The following is an 18,246-nucleotide window of genomic DNA, read 5'->3' as shown; positions in this document are numbered from 1 at the left end:
TTTTAACATATTGCTTTTGTTTAGTGTTTCAAAGTGATGATATGCTTTCTAGTGCAATTTTTCAATTTGTGGACGCGTTCTGAGTGATGCTAGACTACTGTAAGGAACTAGGCAGTGGTATAAAAAGGGGAAAGAGCCTGGCAGGGCTTAGTGAGGGTTGTGCCGTGCTTGCTGACTGAGCGGTTGAGTTTCAGCGTGGTTCTAACGCTTGCCGGGAACGAGAACAAAAATGTGAACTCTCCCGAAGTCACTTTGCAGTGTCCCGTGCGAACCTGAACAAGAGAACGAGGCCTTCTCTGTGCGCTGCGCTCAAGAAACGTCGAGGGACGCCCGACTTCGGTTATGAGCATCATCGAGCGACATCCCTCCGGACAGCGGATGCAGTCCCCTGTCCATCGGGATCTCCTTCCCCCGGCGGGGCGGTCTGTTGCGTTTCGCCTGCGAGACGTGGTTTTGCCGGCGCGACTGCGGCGGGGCGGCAGACATTTTGGCCCGATCGTCGTCGCCGCAACACTCATCGCCAGGTGTTTCCAGGCGCGACTGCGGCGATGCGACCGCCTAGGGATCATCCTCGCATTCCAGTCATTGTGCCCGAAACAGGCGATGCCAAAGTAGGGATCTCATTCCAGTCATTGTGGCCGAAACAGGCGATGCCAAAGCAGGGATCTCATTCCAGTCATTGTGCCCGAAACAGGCGATGCCAAAGCAGGGACCATCCTCTCATTACAGTCATTGTGTCCGACCGGCAGCGCCACGACAGGGTGCTACGAGATCGTGCTCGACATGGTGCTACGGCATCGCTACGACAGTGTGCGTCACCATTAGCCCATTGTACATTCACGTGCTCGTCTTTTGAGGGGTTCCTTCTTGCCCTCAACTGCGAGAGTATAAAAACAGCTGCCCCCGGACGCCAAAAAGAGGGCTCCGATTTCTTCTGTTGAGTAAAGTGCTCTCCCGTCTCTCTACTTCGGTCAAACCTGACCGCCAACTCTTTGCGATGTTAAAATAAACAAGTTGTTTTGTTGTTACCAGTCGACTCATGCTTTGCCGGGACCTTCGGATGCTTCCAGTTGTACCCCAGGCCGCCAGGCCAACGCTACCCTTGGGGCTTGCGACCCAGGTACAACCACGGGCGTCAGCGCCGAGTTCCCAACAACAGATCGTACCAGCAGTCCGATCCAAACACTGGTAGAAACAGACTGCACCGAGAAATAAATAAAAAAACGCCAAAAAGAGAATGCAGGCACCCAAAGAAAGACAAGCTTGCGGAAGGCTGACTGATGCAATAGTCGCCTTCTTTTTCTAACGTGAAATAATTCTCAAGGCTTGCGCTCCATGGTTTGTTAAAATGCAAGAGATATGTTGTCTATGTATGTTTAACCCTGGGCGGGTTAGGCAGTGCGTATAGTATGTACAAAGTGTTTCAGCTAACTTTAGCCAGAGTGTAAAAATATGCCGATTCACTCTAAGACGACGCGACTAGATGCATGTTGCTCACTTTTTCATGTAGGGGGTGTCGGTATTTTTTAAATTTTGCTTAATTAGATAATTAGTCAAGGTTAATTAACAAACTTCTGAAGTAACGAAGCTAGGCAAAACATTCCAATTAGAACGTTGTAGACCATTTTGCAAGACGTCCGATTAGACAGATTCTAACTTTCTATTTATTAAGCATTAGTGTTCTTCAGCTTACTGCGGATGCCCGCGAAAAACAAAAAAACACCACGTGACATGCACGCTCGCGCGTCGCGATTGCATTTCTCCGAAGCGTTCCGCGCACAAACGAACATAGCATCTAGCCGGGTGTGCTGATGAGTCTGATGAAGTTTCTGAGGAGTCTTTAAGCGTCACCGTACCTAAACTCGGAGTTTCTCTCGCTGCTGCAGAAAAAGGCTGACATCACCCGAGAGCGCAAGGTCTGGGAGTCCGTGTCTGACTGCCAGTTCATCGTGGGCCTCAAGGCGTATTTTAAAACGGCGCAATGGTAAGGCGCTATTAAGCATAAACCTGCGGTTGCATTTTGCGACGAGCAACTTTATTGTTTCACAAAATCTTTCTTCTTTCTTAATCGTCGCTCACGCTATGCTGCCGATCTCGGCGATAACGGCGGTGCAGCGATGCCCAAGCTGATATGACGATGAGCGAAACGAATGAGAGGAAAAAAAAAAGAAAAACAGGAAAGGTTTGAACCGTTGCAAGACACTATCGAACGATCCGCATTTTGTGACAATTTATATATGCTCTTTCTTCCGTTTATTTTCATTCATCATTTGCTTCGGAAGGCTGATGTCGGCATTAAAGACAACGAGGTGGTGTGCGAAAAAGCAAAAAAAAAAAACAAATTATGGGGTTTTACGTGCCCAAGCCACGATCTGATTATGAGGCACGCCGTAGTGAAGGACTCAGGAAATTTGGAGTGCCAGGGGTTTTTAGATGTCCATCTAAATCTAAGTACACGGGTGTTTTCGCATCTCGTCCCCATCGAAAAGCAGCCGCCGTGAACGGGATTCGATCTCGCGACATCGTGCTTAGCAGCCCAACACCACGCGAAGAAGTAACGAAGGGTGAAAGAAAGAAAACGGGGGTGGGATCATTATTAAATCTGGGCCCAGGTTTTCCCGCCCTTCACGGCTTCACATCGTCGTACGATGAAAACATGCTGCACCTGAGTTATTCGGAAGCACTGCAACGTGTGCCTCGCGTTTACTGCGCAGTTACTGTTTCGTGGCCGAGTACTACGAGGGATGCACACTCCAATCGCTTCTCGAAGAAGGCGCGCTGAGAGATGACGTCATCGTGAACATCGTCGCCAACGTGACATACGCGCTCAAGTACATCCACGACCGAGGTGGGCTGAGCTTTCATTTTTGACGGCGTAACCATGACAAATGGGTATCGTTCATTCGTGTGCTGAGCGCGGTCTGAAAGATTTTCTGTAAGTACGACGCTGAATTCATTCGGATGTGCACGGTTATATATGGCTCAAATATAATTGGTACCAAAGCCAGTAACCTGCAGTGGCACTTCTACTAGGGTAGTTTCAATATGGAAAGATGACGCGAAACTTGTAGAGTCGGACCGCAGAGGTTTTAAAGGCAAACTGCTTAGCAAATAGAGGGCACCATAAAAAATAATGTCGCAGTTTTGCACGAAAGGCGAAGCATCGATTGCGATAGAATATCAGTGGACAGCTATACCAAGTAAGGATAGTAGTTTTATTGTCTGTATGAACTTGCAAGCATAGGCATAGTAGCTAAATTAACAAGGATGGTGTCACGCGCGCACGAGCAAACATGAACACATCTCACTCGGTGACCCTGCAAACTCGCTGTCGAAAACGCCGGAGTGAAGAAGCGCGGCAGCAGCAGCGAGCGAATTGACCTTCTTGCTGCGTCTCGCAGCAACGCAAACTAAACCGCGAAAACACAGCGCGCGGCGTGCTCTATTCATGTCGCAGATGGCTTTCAAGATACAGCGGACCGGGCGCCGGGACGCCCGGAGTAGAACGCCCCTCCATGTCCTCCCTCCCCTCCCCTCGTATCCTTGCGTGCGACGCAAGATGGCGCGCCTCCTCCCCGCTTCCCTCCCTTACGTGCGCGACATTGAGCTGCACCTTCGCACGCTTTCAATCGGACGTACAGCATACGACGCGCGGCGGCGATTTTATCGCCCTTGAACTTTATGCGGAACCTCACTACAACGGCATAAACTCGCCTGGAGTGCCCATATAACTACTATCGTAATAAAACAGTTAGCGCTGAACAATTAGGCCGCTACATTTTTCAGCCTTGGATTGGCGCCTGATCCTGGCAAAAAAAAGGTGTGACGACGAGCGACCACGTGGACCGGTAAAGTCTCGGGCTCTCGCGGGAGAGGAAGAACCGACACTCGATCTCTTAGCGTAGCATTCTTTCTTTAATCTCTTTCGGAACGCTAGCCCGTGCCGGAGCGTGCCAGCTGCTCGTGCCTCGTGTGGACGCGAGCATCTACGTAACTCTCATGCGACGCCGATGCTGCTGCCGCTACAGAGGAAAATGCAGATAGCCAGCGGTGCTTTTCTGGTCCAGGTTACCAATTAGGAAGGCACCCTCACCAGAACAGGAATTGACCTCTCTGGGGCAATATTCGGCCACTACCTCACTCATGTAAGGGGGAGGGGGAGGGTCACGAATCCGGTATGCCTCGCCCTGGCTATGTCAGTGTCCCTGGGAGATAAAGCGGATGGAAGCATTAACCGCAGGCAACAATCGAGATGAGTAAAATATGTTTAGAGTAAGCAGGGAATAAATTAATAGGACCTAATCCGTAGAAGGCGGATATGTTTTATGAAAGAGAGCAAAGATTCAGGAGACATAGGCAAAACGCTTGGCCTATAAATATCTATAAGTTGACTGCCTCAAGCAAGTTACATGGGACTATTTGTCGCCGCCCCGTTTCAAAGGGAATGCCAAAAAAACATCATCATTGTTATCACACTAGTATGCAGCTGGCATCGGTGCAGCCTATGCAGCTGCTTCATGTTGCGCTTCTGTCGTGCAGACATGATGTACCGCAACATCTCGCCGACGACAATCCTCATCGACATGACCGGCATCGCGCGACTCTTCGACTTCGCCTTCTGCTCCGTGAGTGGCGACCAATGTGGCCGCAGTATTTTCTGCATGCATCGTATGCATTGGCCATTTGCAGTGATGCTAAAGAGAGACAATAGGTTAGTCGGGATTGATAAATTACTTTTCTTTGTAATGCCAGAAACGTCCATACTATACCGTGAACGGCAACTTGATAAGCCATAAAAGACCCAAAAATATAATCACAACATTCAAACTCACCGATAAGGATCAGGAGAAAAAAAGTCAGCCAATCTTTTCCGTCTGCAAGATTGGCCGAAAATAATGCAGAAATGGCCTAGTACAGCGACAGCAGCATTGAAAAAAAAAAATGCTTTAGCAGTGGCTGAGATATATCTTGGCGTTGGGCCTCCGTCTCCGCAGGTTGGCAAAACGTCGAGCAGCCGGGTTGGCTCGATACCCTATATGGCGCCGGAAGTTCTAAGGATGGAAGTATACGGTAACGCGCTTGTTTTACTTTTCCTAACTGCGCGATGTTTATGACCTCGTTCTGCAGAAATGCGTGCCCTCAAAGCAGTGCGAATGTTTGTGGAACCGTGTTAGGTATAGCCACCGGAATTGGCGCGCAAGGTGTCATGCTATATAGAGCGGTAGAAACGCACGGGTACTCCAGTTCCAGTGGCAGCTGGATATTGTTATTGCAATTACACGGACACTCTGCGAGCGCCTACACCGACCCCTTGTCGCCGCCATACTGACGGTGCATGTGCGTCCCGCGCACGGAGGGTTACATATCCAGAGGCGCGAGCGACATGGAGTGCGTTTGGCATGTTTTCAGCCAGGTGATACAGAAAGACCGCGAAAAATGAAAAAAGAACAACCATGTGGCTAACCCTCCGCTCGTATAAAAAAACAGTGCACCAAAACAAGCTTCATAGAAGTTAGTTGGCTATGGTGTTGGGCTGCTGAGCACGAGGTCGCGGGATCGAATCCCGGCCACGGCGGCCGCATGGGGGCGAAATGCGAAAACACTCGTGTACTTAGATTTATGTGCACGTTAAAGAACCCCAAGTGGTCGAAATTTCCGGAGTCCTCCACTACGGCGTGCTTCATAATCAGAAAGTGGTTTTGGCACGTAAAACCCCATAATTTTTAGAAGTTATTGGCAGAGCTGGCACTTTATCTGGCACGCCCCGCCTGCGACAGCGCGGCGCCTTGATGTTGATAAGAGTGCCCCATAACTGGTTGTTGATGCGTGGAACGTCAGCGCCCACTAGCCCCTGTGGAGTGTGTTTGAGGATGCTGTTTTTGATGCAGTCGGTCGGTTAACCACGTGATATTTTTTCATCTTTAGAGGACTTTCGGTATCAGCCAGGAAAGGTAAACGGGCAATAAAGTACCTGACTGAAAACAAGCGAGTTGTAAGTTTGTTTAAATTTTCTACAAATCCTTCATTGCCCTTGCCATGAGCACCTTGCCATTAGAGCAGTAAGTAAAAAAAAATATAAGTAATTTCATTTTATTAATAAAACGAATGACATCAACAAAAATTACAGATGGTTACTCTATTCGACGACGAACAATATCTTCTCGTTTATCTTCGTGTAGAATTGCCAGTATTTCTTATAAAAGCGCGATGCATGATAGCTGGGACACTTTGTATAAGTCGAATCGCCATGCGTGTTGCCTCCAGCGGCATGAGCGTTGATTGCCTCCCTCCGCTCTCCTGCACACGCAGCACTTTCCCGCAGCCGTCACACGGGGAGAGGGCGGCGGGAGAAGATGAGAGGCGTTCTTAAAATAGTAATACACTGGGTCTTTACAAACTACAATACTATGGTCCTGACTAAGAAATAATAGGAACATGGCTCATTACTGCACGTAAAACCTTCAGAGTCACGACGCCGTCCGTGCTCCCCCACCGAAGCTTCGAATGAGCGTGTGGCGTCGACTGTGCGTCCAACTCGCTTCGTCGTTTCTTCAGCCGAACTCATGTAGCCTGTCTGGAGACTGACTACCTTTCCGCTGACGTGCTTCACATGCGCCGTCGATACCCGGTACGGCACGACGACGACGGCGGCGGCGCCAGACGCGTCGAAGGCGGTAGCTGCTTGGGCCTGTTGGTATGCCGTAAAACAGCAATGGGACACACCTGGCGCCTTGCGTGTCCCATCGCTGTCTCTTATTGTGTGCGTGTCTGTTATGTGCAGCACTGTACATAATTACGTCAAAGGCTGGACGGCGAATGGAACGGTGTTCCCAAAGGTGTCGTTGTTTTGTCAGCCAAGACGCACTGCGCGCCTCTCGCGTCTCCGAGGACAGTCTAACCCTGAACTCGTCAGGCCACACGTGCACCGTCGGTACCGGGACAGCACGGCTGTTGGCGGCGCCGACGGCGCGAATTCGTCTCGGGTCCCCAAAGGATCGCTGCCGCAATAAAAATTTGTCGGAGTGTCCAGCCCGGCACCACCGCCAATTTTGGGAAGTCGCTATAAGAACTATGCCAACCAGGAGACAATGAGAAAGCGAATTTATAGACAACTCGAAGCACGGGAATATTGAATAAAGCAACAGGTTCTACGAAAAGGGCAAGATGGAGGATGTCTCAAAATAGCACGGGTGCTAGAATAGTGAACTTTCCGGGTCTATGCGAATACGAATGCTGGAGAAAAGCAACTTTCGACTATTGAATATTTTTTGTTTTTATACGCAAAGGGAAATATAAATCTTTCGTTGAGTTCGCTCCACGAAAAAACAAAAACAAAAAGAAATGCTTACTTACATTGATTCTTTATTGCATGTAATCGCGTTTGCAACTTGTTAACAGTACAATGGTCAAGCTTGTGAAAGCTTGTGAATCACGTAAGTGACTGCCAATGAAACAAGGAAGCAACACCTCACTAGATGGGCCTAGAGTGTGTTGTTCGCCTGTGAGAGAGAAGTGTGGCTATGCAGCCCCGCAGTTGCTTTAAATGCGAACATTGAGAGACTGGCCAAATAAAGAAGGAATTCGTGCATGGGCTGAGTGAGGCGGTTCTTACTGAACGACTTAAATTGGTTTTGGTTGAGAAGAAGTAATCTGCCCCGCACCCTCGTTCAGGAACTGCATGGTGCCTCAGCGGCTCTCTTGCAGAAGAATTCATTCGGCGAAGTCAAAATTTGCATTAGTCACTGTCTCTCTTGAGTCACAAATAAGTATTGTAGTCCCTCCCCCCCTTTTTTTTTCGACCATAGGCGGATACTCTACACTTTTGAAGAATTAATATTGTAATCGGATACGATTCGAACAACAAAGCCTATCCGATTAATACTCAAAGTTTTCGGTATTCGAATACCCATAGAAGAGAGAAAATCAACCTGAAATGAGTAACGACACTGTCAAGTCATTCCAGCACATGTCGAATGTTGGACCGACAGGAACTCCCGGCACGACCTGTGGCTGTCGTTATCGGTCAGTTTTGTCGTTACTCTGAGGTCACTGACACGTTGGTCACTTTCGGAGGTCACAGTGGTAGGTTTGATTTTCCGACCAGGACCGGGACAATTTTTTCGTTCCACTGCTAAACTTGCTCTTCTGCTAAACTTTTGTATAAACTGCTCCTTTTAATTTCATTTATACGTGATGTTGGTTGTTTTAACGAACTCGGTACGTACGCGCATGCGCTTTGTCACGCTGAAACACAGATCGCACATCCGACTACTGGTCGCTGGGCATCCTCGCATACGTGCTGTACGTCCGGCACACGCCAATGTCCATCTACTCGGCGAAAACCAACCTGGACCACTGGGTCGACAGGGACTACATGTACCAATGTAAGTGCGAGAAGTCGACGTGTCCCTAAGTGTTCTACGATATAGCTGCAGCCTCTTATGAACAGTTCTTCCACACGCGACGGCGACGCAGACGTATCCACTTATAATAAGAGCGCGCTGGCCATCACCGCAGCTGCCGCAGTATTCGTTAAAAAATTTCGGGAAGCACTCCCTTACGATGGCTATCCAAATATGCGAACACAACGCGCCATTGCGGGGACGGTCAACGTCTTGGTTTTCCTCCAAATAAGAGCCACGGGAGCACGCCATTTATGAAGCCTGTACTGCCGCAGGGCTCCACTCGCGTGCTTCTGATGATGATGATTAGTTGGAATCGCTCTTGAAATGAGGCGATGACAAATAGTCAACTAGGCTGCTCGGTGTAATCAGGTATGCTATACATGTTTTTCATCCTAACATTTCTTGTATACATTTCCTTAATAATTTTTCCCTCATAACTCTACCTTGTACGCCGCTACCTATGCCTGTACCAGACCCGATCGTATCAATAATCTCTTCCCTTCTTTTATTTTTCACCAGTACTCTTAACCTCTCTTGCTTATCTTGACTGCTGAACGGATGATACTTCCGTCCACTTGAAATCCAAGCGCTTCTGGAAGGTTGTGGTTACCTACGGGTGTCACTGGATGTATTCCTTCGCATTCCATAAGCATGCGCTGAGTGACCTCCGGATTTTTGCTGCAGCATGCACATGCCTCATGTTGTTGCGAATATTTGCTCCGGTATGCTTTCGTCCTTAAACAACTATGGCTCGAGCCTCAAATAGCACGGCACTTCCCATTCATTTTATTCTTCCCATTCCAGCATTTTTCCATGGTCATGTTTCCATTCTTTGTATCCAAATTCGCTGTATCTGTTTCTGTCGCTTTCTTTCGGATGACTTGTGTTCGTCTTTTCACACTTGATTTTACCCTGCACCTGGTTGCCAACTTTCCTGACCTCTTCCTTCATTCTGTGTTCTCTCTGGCCGCGCGGCGCCATCTAGCAGTGCGCCTGCTAAGTATGCGCATGGCCTCCTAGATCCGTGGCGCGCCGGTTCATGCGAACACTGAGAATTAATCCCTCCCTCCCCACGGGCATTCGTAGCCCAGCGCGTTGGAGAGTCATGCTGCTGTGAGTGAAGAACTGGTGATAACGCGGGTTACATTCCGGACTACTACTGGAGATGTTCTAAAGGATCTTTTTTTATTGAAAGGCGTCGTGAAAGAGTTTAGGCAGATATATTTAGATGGCATTGCCTTCGGAATCGGCCCCCATTTTCAGTTAGCCAGAAGAAAACTGGTCTTACAATGCCTACAATGCTGTTCGCATTACAAAAAAATAATAACGTCACTTCTGTGCATTTCCCGCTCCTGCCTTCGCCTGGGATATTTTTGCACAAGGAGTTGAGTGTTTATTTGGAGTAAAGTGCCAGAATCTCGCAGTATTGGATGTAAGGCACACCGTGTAGTGGAGAACTCCAGATTAATTTTAACTATTTATTTTAACGCTTACTTTCATTGCTGAAGTGAGCAGCCCCCTGGGACTAGCAATACATGACGGAGCGGAGGTTATCGCAACAAGATTAATACATAGCGAGTGACACTCGACCAAGAAAGCGGCAAGCTACACTCATCCACATTTCGGTCTCGCGGTCCAAAGGTACATAATTTCCTACATTTAAGAGACCAAACATAGAACGTAACCACCCTCGCGGCCCTCTCGCCTCGACCCTGCCTTCTTTCTAAATACGCGCAGACTGCATCCACGACACATGCACAGCCGTCGTCAGGGTTAACCCGCATAATGGAAGACCAATCTATAGCGGTTTGACGAAACACGGACTGTAAGTAGCAAACATCGAATACTTTGGAAGGAAGATGAATTAATCAAGCCCAATTCGAGTATCCCTATCGAGAAAATCCTAGCACCCTTCAAGGAGAACCAACAATGCGCTTAAGGCGTGTTCGGGTTAAGAATGACAGTCACTGTTCCAGTGTGAGGGGAAGAAGACGCTTCAACAAGGTGTATTCATATGATATTGTGTTTCTTTTTTTCCAGACGCTGAAGTGGTCCCCATTACCCTGCCCAAGCACATGCCTCCGCATGCAAAAAGCCTTATAAGTGGACTCCTAGTTGAGGTAATTTAGCGGGTTTGCATGAAAGGGGAAGTGAAGGGGTGGTCATTTAAGCAACATGCGCCGAAAGTAAACAGCTAGTAATTATAAACGGAAGACGGTTGGACGACGTAATCTACTTACAATGACAGCAAAATCTCGATGGAGCACGTTTCCATGCATGAATAAAAATGACGGTAAAGGGAGGAGTCAGTAGGCCGGCATTAGTAAACTAACCCTTCTGCAACAACGGCAACAGCAAGAACCGTTCTGCCTTGCTGCCCTACAAAAATTTGGGCAATTACGGAGGCAGCACGTTGTGCTAATCCTTTCACAAATAAGGCGTAGGTGTTGCGGGTCCGCAGGGAGTTATCTACAACAGAGATAATTATTTTTCGTTATAGCGCAATATATGACATGTTCAAAACTCAGTGCCCGCCGTAACGCCAAGTTATACATATATATTTTGGTGTCGTAATTATTTCAGAGACCTCGGCTTCGTCTGGGCTGTCGCTCAACGGGCTTCTACGAAGTGATGAAGCACCCGTTCTTCCGCCATGTTGACTGGGACAGCTTCACCAGGCGAGTGCTCTTGAGACGTTAACTTGCTGACCGTGAATAAATCCGTGAATGCGTTGCCCACGCATTCACGGATTTATCAGGATTTACCTCCTAGTAAATAGAGTCGACGCTATGTGTTTCAACCCACGCCGTGTAACTTTGTCGCATAAGCTTAAGATCCAGGAGTATTGCCGCTACCATCTCCCGTGTTGATCGGCAGTAACATGAATGCCTTTGCGTAGTATAATGTTGGGTCAACACAAAATAATATGAGCACTCGCCTGTGATGTACAGAAACACACAAGTGACGTTTCGGGGCCGTTCCCGGTCCCCGCGGGGTACATTAAGGCTTAGGCAACATCCGCACTGTTTGCCAGCTAACGCATAAACAGTCTGGCCCTCTCGACTTGCTCCAACTTGCGAACAAGGTTCGCAGCTCGAACTGGCCCCGTAAGAAGCGCTGTCGATGTGCCTGACTGACTTGTTTTTGTTCTTCATTGGAATAACTATTCTTTTTTTAGCCTTAGGCGAGTGCTTGTTTTATTTGTTCATAACATTAGACTACGATATGAATGTAACAATATCAGTGCTGTTTACGAATGGCGTTTTGGGAGAGCTCCCAACTGAAGTGCAGAGTGGCCGATATTGAATTAGAGCCTGTAGAGTTGCCGCTCTCCTACTTTCCACTGTATCGTAAAATTATGGTGTGGAAGGTAAATGTCACTTGCTTCTGTACTTTTGCTTTATTTAATATTTTATTTTACTAAATTCCTTCTCTTTCAGAGTGAAAGGCCTCTCGGGCCGAAATATCCCGAGAGGGTACCAGTCATTGTGATGTCAAGCCAACGGGTGCGAATCGCCCAAGAGAGCAAACTGACATCAACGTGTGTGCATTCCGTGTCTCCGAAGCATCATCATCATCTACATCATCGTCATGTTCGCCCTTACTTCAACGTCTTTTGCGACCTGTGCATCTGCCGTATTACCCTATAGCACGTGTCGTACACTCATGTGTCGTGGCATACGACACGCCCAATTTAGTGTGCCTGCACTGGAGAACGCCATTGTCCTTCCGAAACGAGGAATCACGAGGTTCCATCCGTTGGTCTCACCTGGCGTTGCGTATTGTTGTAGTGAGCTAGGGGGACACCGTACCCGCCGCATAACGCACACTCGCTAATTACATTCAGCAGTCTGCACCATCACATCACTGTAGCGAATGATGTTTCGCGTTCCCATGTACGAACGAAAAGTGACTGTAAAGTTGCTATTGTCGACTTCGCTGAAAGTTAGCGGTTGAAGGGCATTGACAACGTGCTCCTGAGTACACATTATAATACTATGCACAGATTGCGTCGTGTTATCAAATATAGGGAAAGCGTTGCAGACGGTCGAGACTTACTACGTGTTGTTAGCAGTTTCCTTTGAACTTGCGGGCACCTTCCCGTAATTACGTAGCCTAAATACAACGACCGACCGAGAGCGCGTCAGTGAGGGCGTAAAGGCTTTCACGAATGTCAACGATATGCTGTTACTCTAGCTCATTCGTATGTTCCAATCCAATGCGCTACTGCTACTGCCTCGTTCAAGTTGTTTCAACTTTCTGACCACAAATGTTCAAGGTAGGAAGGCTATGCAACTGTAGATTTATTATTACGATCCCTGCTTTCATTTATCAGTTGACCTAATTTACGAAAAAAAAAGATTGCATCGCATTACATAAGTGTGTTTTATCGACATATTACTTCTACGCCTAAGACGAATCAGGTGCTCTGTGGATGATTTCTGGTCATAACAGTCGGTGAGGGATGGTGCACACTGAATTATATGCATATGCTCAACTACAAATGGAATTTGGACGGAATTATGCAATTATATGCGTCATCTAAATCTTAAATTCTGCATTCTACGGTACGCAAGGCGGTGCGGTCACGTTTACAAAAGCGCTTCCGGAGTGTGTGTCCAGTCTTCTCGCGCAGTTACCAGATCCTACGTGCTGTTTTAATTAGCTAGCATTAGGAGTGTCAAAGTGGAAAAAAATGTTCGCGCGCGATTATATATATATATAATATGCAGGGCGTCCCAACTTCATGCACCAAGGTTTAAAAAATATGCAAAGGCCACGCGTAGATGAACAGAACCTAGGTGACGTTGTTTGGCGTCGCTTGGGGATACTTGGATTATTTTTCGAATTCCGTCTAATTAGATAATTAGCCTCAATCAAATTCTCAAATATTATAATTAAATGAAAAGTGTCAATGAGAAAATTGTATAGCAACTTGAAAAACTCCCGATGCAGATTTCTGTAGCCCTGTAGGTTATGTGTTTTTCCGAGCGTGAAAGAGGGTTTACCAATTTCCTTTCAAACCCTAGTTACTAGACGCTTCAAAATTTGTCTGCACATCATCATATTTTTTTTAGGAGAATGTGAGAACACGCACGCACGTAAGATTTTCTAGTGTGAGAACACGCACGCACATAAGGTTTTCTACAGCTTCAAGCCGCACTAACAGTTTGGCTCTAAAGAAAAAAAAAATGACAGTTTAGACAGAAGAGCGAAGCACTGAAAACAAAAGCAAGGCTTAGCGTTGCACTGATGGTGTCTGGAAGCGCTGGCGAAAGGAGGAACGGCGCCAGCGGCTTTGCAGGCCTTGCAGTTGAAGAAAGACCCGGGAACATGGATCAAGGTAAATGGACGGCTGAAGTGCACAAGTATTGGTACCTTGAAAGCGTGGACACAGGTTGGAGGAAGTTATGTTGGCAACCGAGTACAGGGTAATTGAAAGTGCAAAGAGAAAACTAGGAGTTATCAGAAAAAAAAAACTAAGGGAAGCTGAGACTGCGAATTGGATGCAAAGAATTGAAATAAAAGAAGACCATGGAAATTTAAAAGAATGAGACGAGAGGAATTGGGAAGGAAAGTCTGTACAATAACACATAGGGCAATGCCTTGTTATTTGAGGCTCTAACTAGTTGCCTATTAGGACAAACATACCGAACCAAATATTCGCAACACGACTCGTGTGCATGCTGCAGCAAAAATTCAAAGACACTCTGGACACGCTAATGGAATGCGAAGGGGGTCACCCAGTGAGAGAACATGATCACTGATGTTCATCATCACTGATGTAGGGAGACTTCCTCGTAGGGTGGAGCCTTTAGTTCAGGGCCCCATTGGCTCGCGCCCCTCCGCGTGCCCACCGGATCAGCCGTCTCTGCTCTTGCGGGTCTAAACAGCGCAGTCTCCCGGGAAGTAGGTGAAGGTGAAGGAATAGGGGAGTAACCCGGAGGGTGTGGGCACTCCCAGGTGCAATGATATACTGTGGGCTTTGCTGCACAGTAAGGACAGGATATTGTGTGGGGTGGAAGAGGTGAAGAAAAAGAAGAGAAGGAAATGAATTAGTTTGAAGCTGTCGCCACGCAACAGCATCACCTCGGTCAAGGGAATTATGTGGTAGGGTAAAGTCTCCTGCTCCCTCTGTAATGTTTGGGCGAGTACCTAGAGAGCCATAGATAACGTACACCTTCCAGGAGCACCTACATTTGAAGTGGACGGAAGCATCAACCAGTCAGTAGCCGAGTTAAGCAAGAGTCCTTTGGAGTATCGGTGAATAAAAAAGAGAAGAGGTTAAGACCGGATCCGTTACAGGCATAGGTAGCAATACGGGATCTCGCAGTTTTGAGGATGAGACAAGAAGATTAAGGAGATGTATGCAGAAAATAATACAGTGAAATGCATGTATAGCATACCTATTAACTCAAGCAGGCTAGGTCATTTGTCGTCATCCCGCTTCAATGGGGATGCCACTAAAGTATCATCGTCTGAACGCTGCAGGAGACGAGGCCAAGGGTGCTATTTTGGACATTGTTAAATTCCGCCATCTTGACAGGTTCTACAATGGCGACATTTTGAGCCAATCGGAGAGGCCGTTGCAGCCCTCTATGCGCTTCTAATTGGTTCTAAACGTCGCCATTACGGGATTTGACAATATAGCGGAATTAGGCGGTGCCCGGAATAGCATCTTGACAGAAAGCCGTCGGCGTTTGTTAGCTCGCAAAGGAATCCGGATTAGATAGATTTAGCTTGACACTTCTTGTCCGTTCCGGCGCAGACAAATGTATGCACCACGTTTGAGGCGCGTTTGCGCCACGTATGTGCCGCGTTCCTACTCGGCAGGAACGCTAGTGTATGTGCCCACAACGCTCATCAGCGGAAGCGACAACACTGCCCTGGCTCCGGCAGGGCTGATTGATCGAAGCGCAGCGGGGTTGTCGCATTCGTCACCACAAGGAATGACACGACGGCGGGCTACGTTGCGTATAGCGTCATCCTTAGGTTTATGCGGAAATTCGACGACAAGCGGAGCGACGGATGTGGCGGCCAGACCGGCCGAGAGCGATAGCGTGTTCTTGCTCGTGGCTCACGAGCCGAGCTTCCGAGATCCTCGGTGTTGGCTAGGCTGCGCAATGGTGATGGATGGCGAGTATGTAGACGCTGCACATTACTCATCCGCTGTAGAGATGAAACGAAGATAAAGAGTATGCAGCATTTATACAAACAGTGTAAAGGCGGCTACAGAGGGGTCCGTGGGAAGTACGGCACAGCCGACTTCAGTGATTCCTTCTGCTCTCAACTTCAATTTGCAGCGACAGCAGAATTCTTCCGCAGTGAAGGTAGCGTTCCAGTCCCTGCTTTTTACTCAAACAATTGCACTCACTCACTACGAGATAATGAAGTCAGCGGTTATGTGGTGGTGTATGGAAAGCCAGAAGCATGTCCGCGCACTCCCCACAGTAGTCTCAATTAAAATTATTAAAGTTAAATTCTGCGGTTTCATGTGTCAGATGCACGATATGATTATGAGGTACGCCGCAGTGAGAGACTCCGGTATAATTTCGACAAACTTTTTTTTTAACGTACAGCTATAAGTACACAAGTGTATTTGAACTCCCCTCTGCGTTATGCGCAGTACATGTTAGTGTCCTTTTTGTCCTTGCTTTGTCCTGTTCATTCACGCTTTTCGGGCTGTTTCGAATCCATATATATGAGCCTGAAACTGTGCTGTTGAAATGTTTTGTACTAAGGAAAACCAAAGAGAGGTGGTGTGATGTAGAGTTAAGGACTCATTTTCGCAGTAGAAAGTTCCGGTTGAAACCGCTGCCGATTATTATCAAAGTCAGCGATAGCTTTCTGAAGTTCCGCTGCATTACTATTCAAGTTCTTTTTTTAGATTTGTCGACTAATATCCCAGGCAATTGAAATTTGTAGCATTTCTCAAAATGCTAATTAATAACCTTTTGTGATAAGATACTAATGACAAAATTGGCATTGAAGCATACTTCGGCATTAAACGGAAATGTATCTATAGTATGCACACTTCATACAATTCTTGTCAGTCATGTTGATGACATTACCAACTTTCCAAAAGCAGTTTCTGTAAATTGATCTGTCAATTTTACTACTATATCCGCTTCCCAGCAAACAGAACTCAAGCGGTTTGGAAACTTGCCTTAATCGGCAAAATGCAGTTCGATCAGATCGGACTTCACAAAAATAGGATGAGATGACGCTACTGTTGTTGGGTATCGTTTACTTACAAGAAAGATATGACGTGAATATGCAAGTTTAACATTGCTTTGAAGATTAACGTGCAAGAAGCTAAACTATTTTGCAGTAGGCTCGCGCGGGAACTTAAAGAGCATGACTGGTAGTCAATCTGGTAACATCGTCCGGTATCCTCGATGGCTTAGGACGCAGTTGTAGATACAGTGGAGGCCAATATTTTGACGCTTGGCGATGCTCCACCGACCGGAGCTACACCTGTAACTTCTTACGACCTGAAATTTTTGTCGGGATAAAAATAGTTTAATTGTACTTCAATGTGTTTTTTATCAGTTATTCTTCCGCGTGCATACTTAATCACAGTAAACTTTGTTGGATTCGATCCAACAAGTTTGCCCGGTCCCTACATCCCGGTCCCTACAAATGTAGGGGCCGAGAACAGGCGTCAAGCCTTTCGTGTTCGCTCATTGCATAGCGAGAGCCACGAATTTGGCAGCCTTGATGCCGTGACGTAGTATGTTGGGATTTATTGACCAGTCGCCCGACTACAAGCTTACGTGATACGTGACGCCTGCTGTTAAAAGTACTTTCCATGTCCGCCGCCTTGGCAGAGAGCGGCGCTCGCTACCACCCCAAGGGCTAGATTTGCAAACAAATACCGTAGAAAGTGGCCGGAAGGATGGCGCCGAGGGAGCTTAATTGTTGCAGGTTAAACTCCCTCCACTTTCATTTTCTTCTACTTTGATTGTTTCTACATATCAGTTAAACACAACAATTACCTTACGCTATGTTTTATCTGGCTTCATTGTCCTCGTATGATTGCGACTAGCAAAGAATCGATCCACTCAGATCCCCTTGTTCTTCTCGCACGGTAACATCTCCTCACCTTCCTTCGACGATTGCATTTTGATTTGAAAAGCACACCTTTCGACTCCTTTTGAAAGTATGTAAAATATTTATTATATAGTTATGCAATTCACAAATATGTGCACTGGAATGGATACAGGCATGCCGGTATTTCGAAATTATTGTTATTATTATTAATTTAAAACATACATACACATGGCAGGAAAGGAAAAGCGAGGAGCAGGCTGGCATCCGGAAGGGGCACAACGCCTGCCTAGTCGAGTCGTCCTATTACAAAATACACTGGCTTATTTTCCCGTTTAAAACGAGAGACTGATACGTTGAGATGTTTTTGTGAAGCAACTGCCCAAACGTCAGAGTGCAGACGAGTTGCTAAACCTGTCTATCCTGGTTTCAGAAATCAGAATCGACGTGAAGCGAAATCTCTTCCAGCGACCGGAAGTCGTTTTGACCTCATGACTAGTTTCTTTGACCCCATGGGTGTTCATTCAGTCGAGTGTTTATTGTAATTTATAATATATACTGCCCATAACACTACCAGCCTTAACTCTCTTTAACACCTCGATATGGTTGCCAATGCAACGCGCTCTGGTTGAAACTCTAGATTAAACGAAATAACGCACGGGGTTGCGTTCATACTGTCATTCTCTCCTCTAATTAAATATTGTAGTATCTCCGTCTCTTGTGAACCAGTGCGTTATCAGTTTTTTCCACGACCTGAATGTTCTTTTTTTTTTCGTGGAAGAACGAGAAG

General features: G+C 47.0%; 1 protein-coding gene across 1 annotated transcript in view; it reads left to right on the top strand.

Annotated features, from left to right (window-relative positions):
• Window positions 1-15,016, top strand: part of LOC142583644 (protein kinase C iota type-like) — a 45,146-nt gene extending 30,130 nt beyond the window's left edge. The window contains exons 4-11 of the mRNA XM_075694137.1: window positions 1,887-1,984; window positions 2,715-2,848; window positions 4,540-4,625; window positions 4,995-5,070; window positions 8,256-8,384; window positions 10,446-10,525; window positions 10,989-11,083; window positions 14,953-15,016. Of these exons, the coding sequence (XP_075550252.1) occupies window positions 1,887-1,984; window positions 2,715-2,848; window positions 4,540-4,625; window positions 4,995-5,070; window positions 8,256-8,384; window positions 10,446-10,525; window positions 10,989-11,083; window positions 14,953-15,016 (762 nt within the window). The remainder of the gene's footprint in view (window positions 1-1,886; window positions 1,985-2,714; window positions 2,849-4,539; window positions 4,626-4,994; window positions 5,071-8,255; window positions 8,385-10,445; window positions 10,526-10,988; window positions 11,084-14,952) is intronic.
• Window positions 15,017-18,246: the final 3,230 nt, after the last annotated feature.

This window comes from Dermacentor variabilis, chromosome 5 (assembly GCF_050947875.1).
Source record: "Dermacentor variabilis isolate Ectoservices chromosome 5, ASM5094787v1, whole genome shotgun sequence".
NCBI classification, from domain to species: Eukaryota; Metazoa; Arthropoda; class Arachnida; order Ixodida; family Ixodidae; genus Dermacentor; species Dermacentor variabilis.
Note: the sequence above shows the minus strand (reverse complement) of the source record. Positions and strands in the feature narration are given on the sequence as shown.